Source organism: Seriola dumerili, unplaced genomic scaffold (assembly GCF_002260705.1).
Source record: "Seriola dumerili isolate Sdu_G_001 unplaced genomic scaffold, Sdu_1.0 BDQW01000134.1, whole genome shotgun sequence".
Lineage (NCBI taxonomy): Eukaryota > Metazoa > Chordata > Actinopteri > Carangiformes > Carangidae > Seriola > Seriola dumerili.
In genome coordinates, this window is record NW_019174389.1 from 1113258 (window position 1) to 1131243 (window position 17986).

General features: G+C 39.9%; 2 protein-coding genes across 6 annotated transcripts; both read right to left on the bottom strand.

Moving 5' to 3' along the window:
• Window positions 1-1914: 1914 nt before the first annotated feature.
• Window positions 1915-8878, bottom strand: LOC111224435 (FH2 domain-containing protein 1-like). The gene is made up of 12 exons (XM_022748919.1): window positions 8787-8878; window positions 7739-8291; window positions 6601-6662; window positions 5790-5892; window positions 5564-5649; window positions 5381-5481; window positions 5207-5277; window positions 5008-5115; window positions 4806-4876; window positions 4596-4713; window positions 4338-4502; window positions 1915-4239 (listed from the first exon to the last, which is right to left on the bottom strand). The coding sequence occupies exons 2-12, from the start codon at window positions 8099-8101 to the stop codon at window positions 2974-2976; spliced, it is 2514 nt and encodes an 837-aa protein (XP_022604640.1). The 5' UTR covers window positions 8102-8291; window positions 8787-8878; the 3' UTR covers window positions 1915-2973.
• Window positions 8879-10545: 1667 nt separating this feature from the next.
• LOC111224426 (arfaptin-2-like) lies at window positions 10546-17550 on the bottom strand. 5 transcript variants are annotated; one of them, XM_022748904.1, is made up of 10 exons: window positions 17522-17550; window positions 16807-16915; window positions 15994-16102; window positions 15529-15591; window positions 14882-14968; window positions 14637-14740; window positions 14065-14286; window positions 13826-13983; window positions 13537-13711; window positions 10546-12713 (listed from the first exon to the last, which is right to left on the bottom strand). In XM_022748904.1, the coding sequence occupies exons 2-10, from the start codon at window positions 16903-16905 to the stop codon at window positions 12558-12560; spliced, it is 1173 nt and encodes a 390-aa protein (XP_022604625.1). In that variant the 5' UTR covers window positions 16906-16915; window positions 17522-17550; the 3' UTR covers window positions 10546-12557. The 5 variants fall into 5 exon arrangements, with proteins under 5 accessions (XP_022604625.1, XP_022604624.1, XP_022604623.1 ...); XM_022748903.1 differs by lacking the exon at window positions 17522-17550 and adding an exon at window positions 17102-17303; XM_022748902.1 differs by lacking the exon at window positions 17522-17550 and adding an exon at window positions 17031-17303.
• Window positions 17551-17986: the final 436 nt, after the last annotated feature.

Consider the following 17986-nt stretch of genomic DNA (forward strand, 5'->3'; position numbering starts at 1 on the left):
GTGAAATCTCAGGAACTGACTGAAGGATACAGTCTGTCTGGTGCAAAGGGGTTTGGCTTCCTTAGATACCACCCAGTTCCCTTAAAAGGACAAAGGGTGCAGTTTATTACCTTAAAGCTTTGAATTATTAGGGTACAAAGAATTATTGGAGTGTAAAGACAAAAGGCATATGCCACTGAATAAAACAATCAGGCAAAACCAACTGGAGTTCAGTGCCTTGAGAGTTTCACAGCATGTTTCATGTTATATTCTCTTAGAACTTGCCTCATGAGTTTCTCGCATTTTTTTAACAGTAAACAGGGAAATTGCTAATCACTATGTAGAGTCTATGACGGCAGGGAAATGAAACTGTTTAGGGGAAGGCAGGGAGGTGGGTGTGTGCAATCAGCAGGGGAGTCCTGCTTCTTTGGGTGGAGTCAGGTGGTGGTATGGTGGTTGGTGTCAGGGAACTTGATGAGTCTATTTGAATACATATTAATATAGGCTGTGTGTAGAGAAGTACAAGAAAGGGATATTTGAAAAACGAAGCAGTTACCTCAAGCTTAACCTCTATGGATACTAAATCTTTCTCTCTGAGGGGTTTGTTGTGGTGGAGTGGGGGATGGGTCAATATAGCTGCTCTAGGTAAAGACTTACGAGAGGGAGGATGGCAGCGAGAGGCATGAATGAAAAAAGATGGAAGTGTGTTGTAATGTGGATGCACTGTGTGAGGCTGCTATGGTGGTGCAGGCGGTGGGGAGTTTGTTGGGGGTGGGGCTTGGGGTGAGGGGCAAACACAGTCATCTCTGGGTTTTAGTCTGCAACGTGGAGTTGCCATGGAGACTGCTTCCATCGTCGTAGTTTAGTCAAGATGGCTGCGGCAGTCTGGCAGTAGCAGCAGCAGCAGTGAGCAGGTCACACAATACAAACTGTAGGTAACTCTCACTGCCAAGACTGACACATCTTGAATAACTTATAACAAGGTACATTTAATAACTGAAGAATCCAAATTTCTAACTCCTTCATCACATATTCACAACAACATTACAATATGTCAAATTTGCATGGGAGAAATTATTCTTTGTTTTAATTTATTGGGCCTTCCCTGACAATTCATCGAAAAGATTTTCTTCATAACTGCTTTTACTGGAGCAATTGATAATACAATAACTGCTATTGCTAGCAATTATTTGCTAACAGACACAGTTATATACAATCAAATAATAGACTGTGTTACAGCAGGTGTATCATTTTTCAAAAAAATATGATGTAACACTGATCCATCAAATAACAAGATACAATGTCTGCCACCGTCATTTGTTATAATTACATCGGCAATTTAAAACATGTTCCACAACTAATAAAGAAACACTAACAGCTGACATAATAGTGTCATTATGCTAGAACTATTCCCCACGTCAGATGCTATTTCTGTAGCCCTTTGACAGTTCATTTTAAGATATTTGAATGATTTTATGGCTTGTGTCCAAGCAAAGATAAGAAGAGTAACTCTTCTTTGTTTCCTCTATAAGATAAACTGAACTGAAAGGTGTTACATAGCTGTGTAGTCTGCCATTCAGAAGCACAGTAGGAAGAAACACTGCATTTCTGTTCAAAATTACAATGATAGACCATCCTTCCACGCAAGCTCATCACAAGTGGAGTGGACATTTTAAATGATTTCTGGACTTCTACCTTGGATAGCAGCCTTAGGTTATTATTAAAGTATGCTGTCATCACATTTAACAAACCTATTAAACAGAGCTGTATAAACGTGTAGTTGATATCTTTATTTCTGAAGATAACTGCAAGATGTGAAAAGGGGGGCAAGAGATGCCTATTTTCGCTCATACAGAAACTTGTGTGTGGAATTTCTGTGTATTTATGCAACGCTCTCACTGCCACAGTTACAAAAAACAATTTGACAACTCACAATTTAGTGAAAATACTCTTTGTATCGCTGTAATTTCACCAGCATCCAGATTATTGCAGTTGGTGTTTAAATGAGAACACAACTTAACAGAAGGTCATAGACATAGTCCTGAAAAGCTAACCCTGGTATCAGCTCTTAAGAAATGCCAGTAGTTGAACCTACATTCTGAACTCTTACATGTATTGGCACAAGCTGTGGCCTCAATGACCCCTCGTATCTGCTTCTAGCTTGTGGAGACATTGGGGTTGTAGCCTGGCAGTGCCACAAGCAGTGTTTAGAGGTAAATACAGGCAGGTTGGTAGTTTCCATCATAATAGGCCACCAGGTGCTAGCCCTTTAACCGACTTGAGATCAGCACCCTTCATTTTGCCACTGACAGTCCATAGTTCAGCTCTGCTCAGATACAGGCTGTCTTTGTAACACTGACCCATTTAAGACTTTGAAACAATGGCTGAATTGAGTAAGACCCTGAAAGCATCCATGGATTTCTGCATTTTTGATGTGCCTCTGTGAGAACAACAGAGGACGATAACAAAGGAAAACACAAAGATTCATAATTGCAAAACTGAAAATAACAATGTTGTATTCAAGCATACAGTAGTCATTTATCAAAGTATCAAAAATAACAATCTAACCAAGATTTTAAAACCGTTTGATTACTCTATTGTCTTATCGTCGCACTCAACATTCACCAACTGGTGAGGACAATGTCACACTGTCAAGGGAATTTTATCACGTATGGATAAAAAGTTACGACAAAACGCTTTACAGTGAGTGTGTCCATCTCTCCTTTGTTGACTAGACAATATACAAATTTTCTGTACAACAGTTTACCATTTTACAGTCATATTCTGCCATCTAGTGGTACAACATACAAAATACCTTTTCCTCAGCAAAAACACTCTCCAACAACATTCCCAGAACTTTTCTGTCTCTTTACAACCTTTACAACCCATTATCAATTTAAATAACACTACGTCATCACCATGATGGTGTTAATTACAAGTAACACCAAAGTTAGATGCGCTTCCCTGACTTTAAATTTCATATCTTTCGAAAGTCTATACACTAGAATCGCTGCCCTTACGAACAGTTTCCTTGCTATTTGGCAGTTTGCTCATATCTCCAAGGCGCTTAAAAAAGTTAAAAAATAGTCCAGAGGTCTCAGTCTTAATCCATGTACTCTTGTGGGGAGTATTTTCACTATTCCTCTGCAAGTGGTTGCCAGGATCCATTGATTTGCCCTCTTGGCTTTGCTCCACAAGCCTTTCATCTGGAACATGGGCTGAAGAAACATTTGTCTTGCTTTTTTTTTCTGCTGATGGAGAATTCTGGTCTTGAGCACCAGAGTTTTTAAAGTTGTGAGATACATCATGAAAATCAAACACTTGTTTTGAGGGATTGTGTTGAGCCCCCTCTGCTGACGGTGTCCCTTTCTCTCCTGCCACAGGAACAGGAGTTCTGATCGGAGGCTGATCGCGCAGATTATCTTCCTCTTCCTCTGTTTTCGGGACTTTGGTAGGCAGAGTATAGCGGCGGCCAAGGTTACGTTTTGAGGTGGACGGAGGATTGAGCAAAAATTTGACCAAATCTTCATTGGTTGGGTCTCCAGGATACCGCTCTGTGTCCTCATCAAAGGTGCGCTGACGAGGCAAGGTGGTACTTGCACCAGGAGATTTTGGATTTTCCAGAGAATAGTCCCCAGATGAGACACTGCCACGGCTGTTCTGAAAGCGCAACACTTTCTTAGATGCTTCACGCAACTTTTGGGCCTCCTCCTCATTATTGTCCTGTATATCTTCCTCATCATCATCAGTGGCGTTTGAGAAAGTTCTGACTGAGGAGGAAATGCTTGGGGTTCTTTTGGTTGGGTGTGAGTCATCTTTTCTGGAAGTTTTCATCTCTTCTTCATGCGGAAAGCCACCTTTTGCCTTTCTCGCCTCGCCATTTGATTGGGCTTTGATTTGTGAAGAGTTTTCTGTGAGTTCAGCTGCTGAATTCCACTCTTTTCTGCCCATCTCCTTAGCTCTGAATAAGCCACCTCTCTTTTGATTTCCAGTGGGGACATTTGCCAGCAAGGTAATTTCTGATAAGCTCCCGTTGTTGGGGCTGCCTCTCGTGGGGCTCCCATGAGTGGACGAGGGTTTTCCAGATCTCCTCCGAGAGACACGATTGGTAAGGAAGCTCTGTAGGACGGACTCTAATGCAATACCATCCATTTCCTTGTCTCTACTGGAACAAGTAGCTGTGGACCTGCGCTTAGCAGCAATTTGTAATCTATCTTTGTGTCTCCGCTTCACCTCTGCCATCTCTCTAGCCTTGTTTTCCTGCACAAAAACACATAGTTGATGGATCAATCAGGAGTTGGGTTTTGTTTTGTTTTTTTTACCTCAGTTGATGAAAAAATGCCAGTATATACGCTTACCTGCATGGCCCGCAGAAATCTTCCACAAAAAGAGTTGAAAATTGAGCAGCATTCCTCCAATTTGAACTTGTTTGGGTCTTCACAGAAGTACTCTGCCACAGAGTTACTCACTGACTGCAATTCCTGTAGATCTGTCTCCATTTCTGCCAAGCAGACCTCAGCTTCCTAGATGGAGCCCAAATACAAACATTACAACATGTGATCACCATTAAAATTCAAACAAACTGGGCTGAATTCCCAAACAGAAGGCTTCCTCACCTTTACAAAATCCTCCATCTGTGCCTTTAGGTCTTCCTGCTTCAAGATGTCCGCATTGGCATCTCGTACTCTCTTTACTAGTCTTCCAAACTCTGCTTCCACATCACCTTTATTCATTCTAAGAGAATAAAAAATGATAAATTATGACAGCATAGCAATTAAAAAAGAAGTTTAAAAAATGATGAGTGCCTTTAAAACAAGATTGTTTACCTTGCTGCAGCTTCAATGTGTTTGAGTTGTTCTGGAAAATTAAGCAGGGCCATATCTGCTTTCTGAGCTTGCTGTGGTGAATATGAAAGTTTGTATAAAAAATTCATATTCACCAACCTCACCAATTTTATCACACATATCTAAAGATACATTAAAACAAAATATAGATTGCAATCAGATCGAAGTGATAAAAGATACTTACCATCACAACATAATGCATTAGGTTCATTCCAGGTTTGTTTGCTTTGGTGTCCGCTAACTTCAACAGAGAAGCCATTCGGAAGCCAATGGCACTGCCTGCATAGCCACCCTGTGATCAAATTATAGAAAATAAGACTCAGAGATGCAAAATCACAAAAGGAAGTCATCTAAGGCTCTACTGTCACACACTATAGACTCACAGCATTCATGTAATTTCCAGTCTTCAGCACCAGGCGAATGACAGAATGGAGGTGATCAGACTCCAACAGCTCTAAAATAAGACACAAAGGGTGAATTGTAAATCCAAACTCTATTTTTTGCTCAAAATCTCTTATGAGTTTTATCTATTTAAAATCCAGGAAAGCACACAATACCCTTTCCAGCAGCTGTCAACGTGCCAATGAAGTCTTTCATTTCTTCCACATGGGGAAAAAATTCCTCTTTGAGCACTAAGCTGCTGAGACGCTCTTCATAACTAACAGACACAAAGTTTCCATCATTAATAAACCGCCACTGGTATTTAACACATGCACCACTTGGAATTACAGGTGGCTCACCTGGGAATTTTGACCAGCATTAGCATGAACAGATCTGCTTCAGGGAGAGCGGAGTGGTCACCCTTGAAAGTGACCAGCTGCTTCACCTGCATCCATTTAAAAGGGCCCAGAAAAGAACAAAACATTTTAAGAAAACATTGTACTTTTATTTTTATTGTTGTTACGAGCTACAAGGTTGTAAGATTTATACAACGCATTAGAAAAAATGAGCAGCTGACACACGTACCTCCCCTTCATCTGGTAGCAACTTGCACAGCTCCCTCAGTTTTCCAGAACCAAAACTAAGACTACTTCCTGATTGAATTTCTTCAATCATGTCTTTTACAGGCCTGTGGAGGGAGGTGAAGAGAGAGACAGGGTGTAGTTGTTTAGTTACCAATTATCTTAAGTTTTTCTTTAGGGCTGGGACATCTCAAGGGCAGCGTGTGTCATGTTAAAACCACACTTTTGCATCTTTGGAAGACTTGGGCGTCTAACAGCAACAAGCCTCTACCTGCTCGAAAAAGCTTTGCAAAATCCCAACACTGGCCGTTCTGATGTCAATCCTCACGTGACATACAGGGCATGAGACCAATGGAATATCCTTTGTCACCCGGTTTAAACAGAGAAAAACACATTGTTGGAAGAAAATACAGTAGTTAAAGGCACTAGATAGCTAGATTAATGTGTAGATCCGTGTGTTCTGTTTTGCTGCTGGTGACATTTCTTTCAGTTTGCACACAAATGCATCATCAATATGGTCACCATTAACAGAGGTAGAGAATATTTCCATTTCCTGTTAGATCTGTTGCGTACGTGTAATAGCCCCAGGCAATACATTTACAATACCTCGCAATAGGTAATCTGCAGGTTACCCAAGGGAGCTAACCTGTTGGAGCTGAAGAACAGTGTAGATCAGACATGCCAGGACTTGCTGTGAGCATGATGCGGCCATGTTGCAGACTAGTCTATGTGCCTCATCCTGTGCTGTTTTGCACTGAAACGCGAAGAGATTATGGGGCAAAATCAATCACACCTTAAGAACGTCACTGACTCACCGCTTGAATTGCTTGAGGAAAATTCCAATGTTCATGCTTCTCTTGGAGTTGAGGATGGAAACCTGCGAATGGAAACAGACACAGACCTGGATATAATCAGCTTGTCAGTTGCTAAGATAATTTCACTGTTGGCTTGAGTAGTGTCTTTTGTATCACAGATACCTCGGCTTTCCAAACACACAGTTGATTCCAAAGGTTAAGAATTCTTAGAGTTGATTGTATTGAACATTCAGTCACAAAGATACCATTTTCCATCAGTGATACATTTTCTCAGTGTCTCTTCTAGGAAAATGGTATGTGGGTCAAAGTAAAAGTTTAGTAACACACCTTAACCCCCTTTTGTTAGGAAAATGTTTGACCTAGGCTTATCTACAAAAGAAATGACATTAACTGATATGAATAGATATGCGAAAACCCCAAAATCTTAAACTTCTTTGTTTCTGCTTGTCTTGGTTTAAGCCATGCCTTTAAATAAATGACAATAAATACAGCTGATTTTGTCCAGTAGCTTGAATACAGAGCACAAGTATGCTAGTAGACAAGTACACAGAATGGTGCTGGATGAGGACACGTATACACCTTCCTTTAACAAACAGATATGAAGAATAGTGAGACTCCACCCTTGTATTGAGTGATTCGAAATCAAAACATGATGCTCCTAAGACAAATACAATATTATATAATATTATATTAATGGCTATTCTGGTAATACAATATACAATTTAATTGATTATTTTTGCTACTTTTACAAGGCAAGGCAAGACAAGGCAAGACAGGGCAAGGCAAGGCAAGAATTAAAAAGAGATGATGTGATGAAAAGTATCACTGCAGTCCCACTCCCTAAAAGTCACATGTGAATTATGACATATGTTGAATGAACTTAACTGAGGGAGATCCTTATATTAGAGAGTTTGCTGCAGTGGCAGTTTTAGGGTTTAGCTGAGGGAAACATTGTAAGAATGTTTTCTGTTTTATCTCAACTTCATACCTACAAAAAAAAAAATCAATCCAGCTCCATATCTCAGTGTTACACAACAAAATACCATACATTTCAATCTATTGCTACAAACCACTGGGGTTAAAGTATCACTGATTCAGCAATGTGTGAGCCCTGTATCCTCTGGCTGCTTGTACTCACCAGTTCCCCTCCTGAGGCAGCAGTTGGCAGGCGCCTCAGACTCTGGCAGTTCGGGGCCTTGAGTTGTTGCTGGCCCTGCTTGTGGCTGAACAGCTCCTCCATGTGATCGGTGTCCAGCTCATATTCCTCATCAGTCTTATCTGATGTCCAGATGTTATGCTTTCCTATCACAGTGTGCTTAGGAAGGGTTTCCCAGTTGAAATTACGCATCCTGGAGCGCCTGCGCTCCCCTTTTGCAATGAGGCACGGGCCATGTAGGAATGGAGGAAGGCCAGGGGCTGGAGGTGGTGGAGGTGGTGGCGGTGGTGGAGGCGGAGGAGGAGGTGGTGGAGGTGGTGGAGCGGGAGGACCACCTGATTGCATCTTTTGTCAAAGAGCTTTCAGAAGGTTTGGGGTGCAGTCATGGTCTCACTCACATATACAGGCAGGATGAAAGCCAGTGATGGATTTGAAGTGAAAATGCTCTGAATGATTGTTTTTATAGGACAGTGGCACAGCCTTTATGCTGCAGGGACTTCTCCAAAATGTTGTCACTAAGGATGATGCATTCAGACTAAAAAAAAAAACAGAAAAGGGTGGGGACACAGTCACAAACATGTACACCTTCTAGCAATGGATATAGCATTCACCTTCTCCACATCTCAATCTAAAGTTAATTACTGTAGTGCTGTATTAACCTCATTAAGGGTTGTCAGAACTAATGAAAAGCATCATAATAATCTACTATACAGTTAAGAATCATAATACAGAAGTTACACCAGGTCTGTCATGAGACTCACAAATTGTTATGAGATTATTTTTTGTGTCACTTACTAGATAGTCTACTTTAAAGTGTATGTGGTGTATTTAATGAAAACATTAGGTGAAATCTAAAAAATATGATTTTGAATAATAAAGGCAAAATCTCTAAACCGGGCCTGGTTTTATTCCGCACCCAGCTAACCTTATCCACCTAAATTTATAAGAGACTAAAACCATTTGTTACAGTGTTTGTTGGTGCCCTAAAATTATTATCAGACACAGACCAGGAAGTAAAAAGAGAGTTTACCTTTATGATTCAGCAGCTGCCGCATTTTCCTATATTTTCCCACTTTTTCTGTGTCATTCCCCCGTCACCTTCCTGAAACTTCCACAGAAGAGAGTGACATCAAACTGGATAACGCAACAAAAGTGTCGAAACTACCTGCGCGTAAACGACACGCCCAGGAAAGTCATTTATGTCCATGGCAGCCCACACCTTCCCAGCAGGAGGAATTCTGGGATTTATTCTGAAGTCTTTTGACTTGTTGGCTGGAACGTGTGGACCCGCTGTGTTCTCTGACCAGCTGTCATGAAGTTGTGATGTGAACAGTGCACTGGATTTATAGACTTTTCCATCGTGATGAACGTCCCGACTGATAAAAGAAGAAAATCGATTTCCTAAAGGTGTTAGTTCGCCTTTAACACGAGCACGTGTAAATTCCTTTATACCTTTAAGAATACACTATGTCGTGTCTTGTTGCCTTACTTTTTGTCTTATCAGAAAAAATAAAATAGACGAGCAGCTAAAAGAAAAAGACTGCATACTTTAGTTAAACATTAAGCCATTTGACCAGCGCACACAATAGTATTAGTCTGAGTGAGGGCTGCTGGTCAGACTGGCCTTTAACTGTTTGCACGGTAGTCAATTAGCAGCAAACACTGTCCCAAACATGATAAGCCCTTAGAATGATAGATGTAATGCCCTAAATACATCTGTATGCAAATCACTTAGTTCACAACGATCAAATACTGAGGTTAACCTATAGAAATAGTTACAACTAGATTTCCTGCTTCTCCTCTGTAGAACAAGGAGAATAAGGGCTCCTTATGTGAAGACAAGAAGAGTTTGAGTTCATACAAAAATTACTCAAATAAAACTACCTCCTACATAAATTTATTTTTAGGCATTTCATTGTGTCAATATACTGTTGGTTATCTATGTCATTTGTGTTTATTAATTTCATTTCATGTTATTGCTCCCTTTTGTCATAAGAGGGAGTAAGCGAGCGCTTCTGTCAGACATAAACAAAGGGACATACTACATCCATTGTAGTGTTGTAAAATCTGGACCATAGACTGTGGTCTGGACAGAAACATGTAGCCTACTGATGTGACAGTGTCGCACTGTCTGTGTGTTTTGCAGTTGGCAGAATGCCAAGTAAAGGGAAAAAATCATTAATTCAAACTGAGTCTCTATTCAAGTGTGCAACACTTAACCAATAGTACCAATTCTCAAAAGCTCATTTTGTTGAGTGTCCTCCATCTTTTATCTTAATCGTCTGTCATGAAAAAAAGAACTGTGTGTCCTTATTGCCGAGTCGTGTGTAAAAACAGTTGAATATTACAAGTGCAGGAAATTCTCATGTTTACTCATGTTATGATTCACTGCCTTTAAGGCCTTTAGGATTAGCAGATTAATTGATCTCTGTACCTCTATATGAGCCTTGAATGTAAGTTGAATTTTAACTAAGTCTGAGGGAAAGTCATCATTTTTGGTTGCATAGAAATATTCTGAGAAGACCATAGTGTGATAATAAGGAATAAATTCATGACTTATGTCTTTTGATACTTTTAAGACCAAATGTGCGTGAGCTGTATGATTAAGCTTCAAACGCAGACATTTTTTAGGCCCAGTTTAACAAGAGAGGGGATAAGGGATATGCTTACAGGATAAATTCCCTGTTTTATTGCTTTGTATTCAGTTGCAATTAGGGCTACTTAAGAGTGAGTGAAGAAGGGAATCATCATAGAAACATTGTGATTTTAATGTTGTATTGCCATGTTGGAAGGTTTAATCAGCAGCACACACCAACACAACATCCTGCTTGTTTAATCTACTGTTAGCTACCTTGTGAAAATAACATCAGGCCCAACAACAGTTAAATACACTACATGTACACAGGTCACAGGATCACATCTGTTTGCGGTGTAACTGCAGTCTTGGGCAACAGCTGAAACCAAGTTGTTGTTTTTTTCCTTTCTTGTACTGTTAAAAGGTGGGTTTACTTAAGTAGATTGTAAAAACTGGTAGAGAAAAGGAGGACATTTAGAAAGACCAAAAATTATATGTGTAAGTACACCTCTAATTTACTTTCTTTTTCTTGATTTCCATTCAAATTTTATTTCATTCAGTATTTTAATTGTATGAATTTTGCTCATGTCTTTTATTACTGGGAAGAGTAATGAACTGATCTGCTGTAATTATCTCATGCAAAAAAGCAGTTAGTATTTCCTGTTTCCAACAGCAGCAAAAACATGGAATTGCTGCCAATTAAGACAAAAAGTAAAAATAAAAAATAAAGAAAAACTGAACAAGTGATCAATGTTCTTATGAACCTAGAAATCATGAACTACACATTGAAAGGAAATAATGAAAGTAAGATGTGATTATGAAATAAGCCATGGAAAGCGTGTTAGAGATATAACAGACTGTATTGTCATATACATACATATTACATACATTGTGAGTTTTCTGTACATACTCTGTGAACACCTCCCTTATCAAACTGAAATTGTGTCGATTGCACAGTTAAGTGAAACAAAACATCCAGCAGACTTTATTGGAAATGCAGAACAAGACAAAGACAATCAGCTGACTAGGATTGAAAAAGAAGTTTACGTAACATACAATGTTATGTTACAAACAGATTAACAGGTAAATAAATAACTCAAAGTAAGAAAAATGTACTCATACATTCTGTCCTTGAAGAGACACTGAAACTTGCACTGTAACCTAGAGCGCGTGTGGTATCACGTGTGTGTTTTAAAACATGAGACTTCAAAAATGAGTCTCAAACACTGTCACCTCCTATTGATACACAGTCACAATCATACACTGGCTATGTGTCGCAGTTTGATTTGGATTTCTTTATGATAACTGAAATGTCTGTATTCATCATAGAAGAATCCACTCTATGGATTACATCTATACATCTGTTTTTGAGGCTTGTTTCCGTGTGTAAACACTGGAGTAAAAAAGACAGATACTTGTAACTGTGCTGGATTGAAGCACATCTGAAGGTACCAAAAATTTGGGAGGTCCAATTAATTATGTAATGTATATTAGGTTAGAGAAAAATCACTATATTCACTACATATATATATATATATATATATATATAAATATACACACATATATATATATATTTTCCCTTCTATGCATGTAAACTGTAAACTGACCATTCAGGCAGGTATTCCACAAAGCGCCATTAGAAACATAGTGGGATAACTTTAAAAACTGTGTTATATCCTGATGACTTCAATATGGTGCAGTCATGCATACTCATGAAAAATAAATACAATTTGAGAGGATATTTCCTAATGTTTTTGACGTTATTCCGCTTACTTGCTAATGTGTTTTGTGGAATTCCTCCCATGTGATATACTATATATTATGATAACGCTTTAGACAACATTAAAAAAACCAATAAAATAATGCATGTGCAAAACTGCCAGGGGGTATCTCCACAATAGTAGTACATACTATAGTGTACATAAATAAGAAGTGATATACATGTAAATGATTGTGCTACCTAAGGAATAACAAAGTAACAAAAGGTCATTTTGTGGCTTAACAAAAAAATTCTAAATACAACTGAAACCATTGTTCCACCTATGTAAAATAAGTGATACAGAAAAACATTGCAAAACCGATCTCTCATGTTTTTCCTTATCACTCGACTGATCCTACAATATACTCCTTTGTACATTTGACTCTTGTCCATCTAACCCTAATGTCATGTTCTTCACTGACCAGCTCGTCACTGTACATCTCAAACAGCTGAACCCTGAGCGATCTTTACTGCTCCTCCAGCCAGGACGGCTTGTCTGATCCTGGGGGCTTTAACTTTACATTGAACTGTATTAGAGTTTGTTCCAACTGCTGCTGGTTGCCAGCAAAGTAAGCTGAGATAGCATTGTGGAAGAGAAGCAGCTGCTTGTGCATCACCTTCACCTTGAAAAAGAAGAAGAAGAAGGAACAAATCTGCCATTACAAACACAGTTTAAAGTGTTTACAGGAAAGCACAGCCCATGGACATCTGTTAAGATGACATTTACTGGCTGCTCACATTACTTCCTGGGGAATCAACCAAAAAACAACCTGCACATTCCTCTAAAATGAATTCCCAAGTGTTGAGCAGGCCCTTTAAAATATTTCAGGCATGAAAAATCTTACATACTGCAACCAATGTTGATTTTTTTCTTTCTCATTTTTCAATAATTTGGCAAAAATTATGCTTTATGTTTTTAACAGTATGGCTCATGGGTCTGTGTTAAATTTCGAGAAACTGAGGAATTCTCTCTGCACTATTATTATCTACAGCATGAAAACGGCTGTGTTATGTGCATGAAAAAGTCTGGCCACTTACTTAACCGTGTAAACTAAGCAACAAATCAATGTGGTCTGACAAAGCAATGATGGATTGTAAAGCATCCATCTATTCTGAAGACGATTTCCCAACTTGTTTTGATTTTTTCCACATTCAGAAAGACACCCAAAAGTTATTTTGAGTAATTTTGTTTTGTTATGTAGCAACACCAGACAGAGAAGTTGTGTTTTACTGCCCTCTGTAGTTGAAGTTTCGAGGCTGTTTCACAATAGGCATCAGCATCACTGATGGTAATGGGGGCCTTGAGTACTCCTGTACTGTACATCACTAAAGCGATGTGTGACGTTAAACCATCAGTGGTACGCAAAAACAAGATTTCAGGAGGTGTTAAGTTACTCTGTAAATAGGCAGGCATTTCTAAGAAAGAAAAAATTGTAAACTACAAACCTTGTTTTCCTCCAGGAATTTGAGCTTGATGGTGACATCACTGCGCAGTCTTTCATATTTGTCTCTGTGGATCTGGTACTCTTGCTGAGCCATCTCGATACGGACCATGGCAGCTGCATCCCTGGGGCCCAAACTCATCTCCTCCAGATCAGAGCGGTAGGCATCAAACTCAAGTCTGCACACAGAAAACAGTAAAAGCTGTCACAGGCTCTTGTCTTCCAGGTGATCACACGACTGGAATTCAGATTTTTTTTCCTCAAGTCCTAAACAGTATGTCAGGGTTTGTTACCTTGCATTTTCATACTGCTTAATGGTCATCAAAGTATCCTCCATTGTTTTGTTGACCAGGGTGTTGATACTGGAGACAAAGAAGTTGATGGCACCGAGCAGAGCCTCGCCATTCTTACACAACAGCTTCTGTGTTTCTGCATTGTAACCAAATTCATCCTGCAGAAAAACACAGATGTTTCACATACCAACTGCATTTTCACATCACGTTGCACGTTGGGAGCTTTGGCAGTACTGTACCTGCAACTCTGGGGACTTCTGACTGAGGTCGGTGAAGGTGTCTCCTAAAGCCTGTTGCGTCTGCACCATGCATTGAAAATGATTGATGAGTGCAGTGGCCAGTCTTAGGATGTTCTCATACTTGTTCTTGGTCTCTCTTAACACATCAATCTGAGCCTCCAGTTCCAGGTCTACTGTTCGTGAGCCTCGGCCAAACCGCTCAGAAAACATCTGTTTGGTGCACTGAATAGTGGAAATGGATAGAGATTAAATTAAACCTAGCATACAGCGAATATGATGAAGTTGGACAAGGTCATGTAGCCACTTATTCTGAAAAATGCATATGTAGTTGATGTTCTGACAGAAAACAAGAGAAGTACTACTCAATACTTTAGATACGGTAATAAATAGGCAATGCACTTAACAAACCTGATATAGGAACAATATGGCCAAACTTGGTACCACAGAATACCCAAAACTGCCACATAACTGTCTCTTCAATGCCATATACCATAAACAAGTTTATGGGGTTAATGCAAAGGGGACCTATTCATTTTCTCAGGTTATTTCTCTACATACAGCAAAAATAATACCTTGTATGTGTTTATTCCCCATTTCTTGACACTGTCTAATTTCTCCACTGCCACGCCACGAGTAACTTCTTCAGTTGAATTACTAGCGTTATGGTTTGATGACCCTAAAAGACAAAAAAAAGGAACAAGGTACACTCTAATCTGTGTTATTCTATCAAAGTTTACAAGGCAGTGATTTACAGAAATCGTGTGGGTCATGACAATGAGTGAGGACACTGTGGACATGATGGTGAGCCTGGTGATACCTGGATGCTGGTCTGTATGTTGGGCAAGGCGACTGGCTGCAGATTGGCTTTTAGGCAAGCTAACACCCCGGGATTTCATGCGAATGTCTGAAATGAGCATGGGGATGATAAAGGGCGAGGATGAGAAGAAGGAATGGCAGTGGAAGATGTGTCAGAGGAGCTTTGCAGTGAGATATGCAGCTGAACAGTAAGCAAACTGAAAAGGAAAATGTTAGGCTCCATGGAGGAAGATACATAATAAGCAGGAGTTTAAGAGGTTTTCAAATGATTCACCATGCAGGTAGCCCATGCAGAGTAAAAAGATTTATTATAAAATAGATGAAAATGGGCTTCAAAAGGTAAGTACCAAGCAAAGACAAAACAGTCATCCAAAGTGCATTTATAGTACAAAAGAGGACACCCTTCATAGACATCAATACATTTTAAGTGACAGTCCTGTACTCTCAGGTTAGTGCATCCCTAATTTTGACAGCTGCCAAAATATTTCATGTTGCTGAAGCTGTGAGTTGAAGAGGTACAAGCAAGGTTGCATACAACTCCCCTTGGTCAAGCAATATCAAAAAACCTTTTATAGAGGGCCAAAACAGACCAACACAAAAAGGTTAACTTAGAAAACCAAATAAAGGGTCGTTAGAATACACAGCCACCTGGTCCTGGTGCAGGGGCTCTTCTTCTGTCCAGATACTCAGGGTTGAAGCGAATTGCAGGCCCTATGGGATATGGATGTTTGCAATATGAACCAGGAGCCTAGAAATCAGCAGCTCTCTAGTGACATATTTAAAATACAAGGAGGAAAAGCTCTCTGTATAGTTTCTTAAAGGGGCATTAAGTATCGACCTCTCTCAGTGAGTGAAGAATTGCAACAACATTGACAGATCCCTGGCACAGCTCATGACAGCCTGCAATCAACAATAGACATGAGGGGAGTGGGGTGGGTCAAGCCAGAAACATCATGACCTGGCAAAATAATTGCAGGTTCATTTGTACTGATCGACAACCCTATTAAACTGATATAGAGCTCTTAGCATAATTTGTCTTCTTTGCAGAACAAACTGTGCTGCTAAGAATAGACAACAAAGCAAAAACTGGACAGACAGGTTCGTTAGAAGTACCTTTGATGGTGCTGGTTGGAATGATGCCCCCTGCAGGCCCTCCATATCCTCCTGAGACAATGCTGGTTTCATTCAGATTGGGTCCCGACACCATCACCTGCTGCAAATCCTGATGGATTTACATCAAAATATTGTAAATACATATTGTTTAAACAGCAGATAAATAATATCACACCTTCATCTACATGGACACTACAGTGCAAAATCTATAGTTATCTGTAGTTATGAAAAGATAAAAATCTTTGTGCTCCAGAGAATTGCAACTTCATTTTTTACATTTTTAAGTTACTTTCATCTATTATTATAATGATGATGCTGTATAGGTGTCCATTTAGCTCATATAAACAATTATATTTGTTCAAATGTAAAGAAACCATGCCATTTTTGTTGTAGTTTGTACTTGTACTGGGTGATCCAAGTCAGGTTACACATATGACCAAACTGAGCTATAGTTTATGTGCTGTTTTACTACTTCATATTAGCCCTCAGTATTACTTTACTTACACAGACCACTGTATTCGAATGGGACATGCAAAAGCACATGGGAGGAGAGTATTTTATCCCAATTACTGTGAGAATTATTCCTTCTCTGTGCTCAGACATCAGCCCTAGTTGCAAGTATTTAATTTATGGTGATAGTGACATATTGCCAAAGTACATAGCTGCAGGCCTGTGCATGGGAACAGGCCTGTGTAGGTAACAGCTGGCCTAACCAGCCTTAGTCCCAGACTGTGCACTCATGTGAAAAATGATAGAGAACCACAAATTTTGCCTAAAATACCAATTCAATTGTCAGTGAGGTGAGAGACTGACCTGCTCCAGGCTGTCATCCTCTGTCAGTGTCCCTGTGTCTCCATTGCTGTTAATGGGGATCTCCATGGTAGCAGCCTTGCTCATGATACTGTCTGCCATAATGAAATCTCTGCAAGACAGCACCAAACACTGACACATAAAGATGGGATCATGGGTGCAATTGAAGAGAATGATAACAACACGGCTCTCAAATTCATGCCGACACAACACAACAGCCTGCTTACATTGATGCTATCGTGGCTGGCTAATATGAGCGGTGCTGATGTGGCTACTACTTGACAGCTAGCTTCCTCACCACTGTAGCGACCTGGTATTGGAGCCACGTCCAGCCGTCCGAGGGAGAGACACGCCGTTGTTTGCACAGACAACAGATTTGGAATGTGAGATAATTTCAACGGGAAAGCACCGTTGTCTTTAATTATCAGTGAATGCTACATCCATGATTATTTGTCCCGCAACGTTCACGTTATCCGCCTGCTTCCATTTAATTCAGCCAGAAAATCCCTGCATCCAGCCAGCTAACAGCTTTAGTAGTATCATTTCGAAATAAAAGTTTGAGCGATTTTTATTCTGTTGTTAGTCACATGGTTGGGCTTTGAAAGCAAAGTGCTTAGAGTCAAATGAAAAAACTATGTTTTTTAGTGAGTGGTATTTCAGAAATGAGGGGCTGGAAGCGTATACTATGAATGGATGCTCTTATTTTGAAGGATATTACCTTTAACGTAGGATCGTCGTCAATCCTCCTCCCCCGCTCCATCTTCCACGTAGTGCAGTGCTGACGTTGCTTATACCTACGATGCAGTACCGTCCTGATCCGTAAGATGTCACTGCCGGCTCACTAAGCCACAGCATATATCGTCTATAACAGCAACTCTTCATCAGAAACTCCATTAAGGCGCAGACTCCTCAAATATTATAAATATTAATCATTAGGAGGAAGGTTGTTGCGTCCTGCCTGTTACATTGATTGCAATATCTCTTGAAATCAAACTGTATAAATACAGTCGTTTGTTTTGTGATGTGAAAGGCCTCAAGTTAGACCTCACCCTAGTAAACTGACCACACTTCCAATTATTTGCCTCATTTGTTTCAATCAGGGATGCTCGGAAAGTGCACATGGTCTCCAAATGTAGAAGGCTTTCTGTAATTAATCCAGCTCTGAGCAGAGAAGCAGCCCTTC

What these genes read in the sequence shown, in the direction of transcription:
- LOC111224435 (XM_022748919.1), bottom strand. Translation starts at nt 8,101, where the DNA reads ATGCAATCAGGTGGTCCTCCCGCTCCACCACCTCCACCACCTCCTCCT. An exon ending in CTGGAAATTACATGAATGCT is followed by an intron (nt 5,116 to 5,206) that starts GTGAGTCTATAG and finishes ATTTGATCACAG; the next exon opens with GGTGGCTATGCAGGCAGTGC. An exon ending in TAATGCATTATGTTGTGATG is followed by an intron (nt 4,877 to 5,007) that starts GTAAGTATCTTT and finishes TATTCACCACAG; the next exon opens with CAAGCTCAGAAAGCAGATAT.
- LOC111224426 (XM_022748904.1), bottom strand. Translation starts at nt 16,905, where the DNA reads ATGGCAGACAGTATCATGAGCAAGGCTGCTACCATGGAGATCCCCATT. An exon ending in TCCAACCAGCACCATCAAAG is followed by an intron (nt 15,592 to 15,993) that starts GTACTTCTAACG and finishes CATATCCCATAG; the next exon opens with GGCCTGCAATTCGCTTCAAC. An exon ending in AGCCCCTGCACCAGGACCAG is followed by an intron (nt 14,969 to 15,528) that starts GTGGCTGTGTAT and finishes TGCTCATTTCAG; the next exon opens with ACATTCGCATGAAATCCCGG.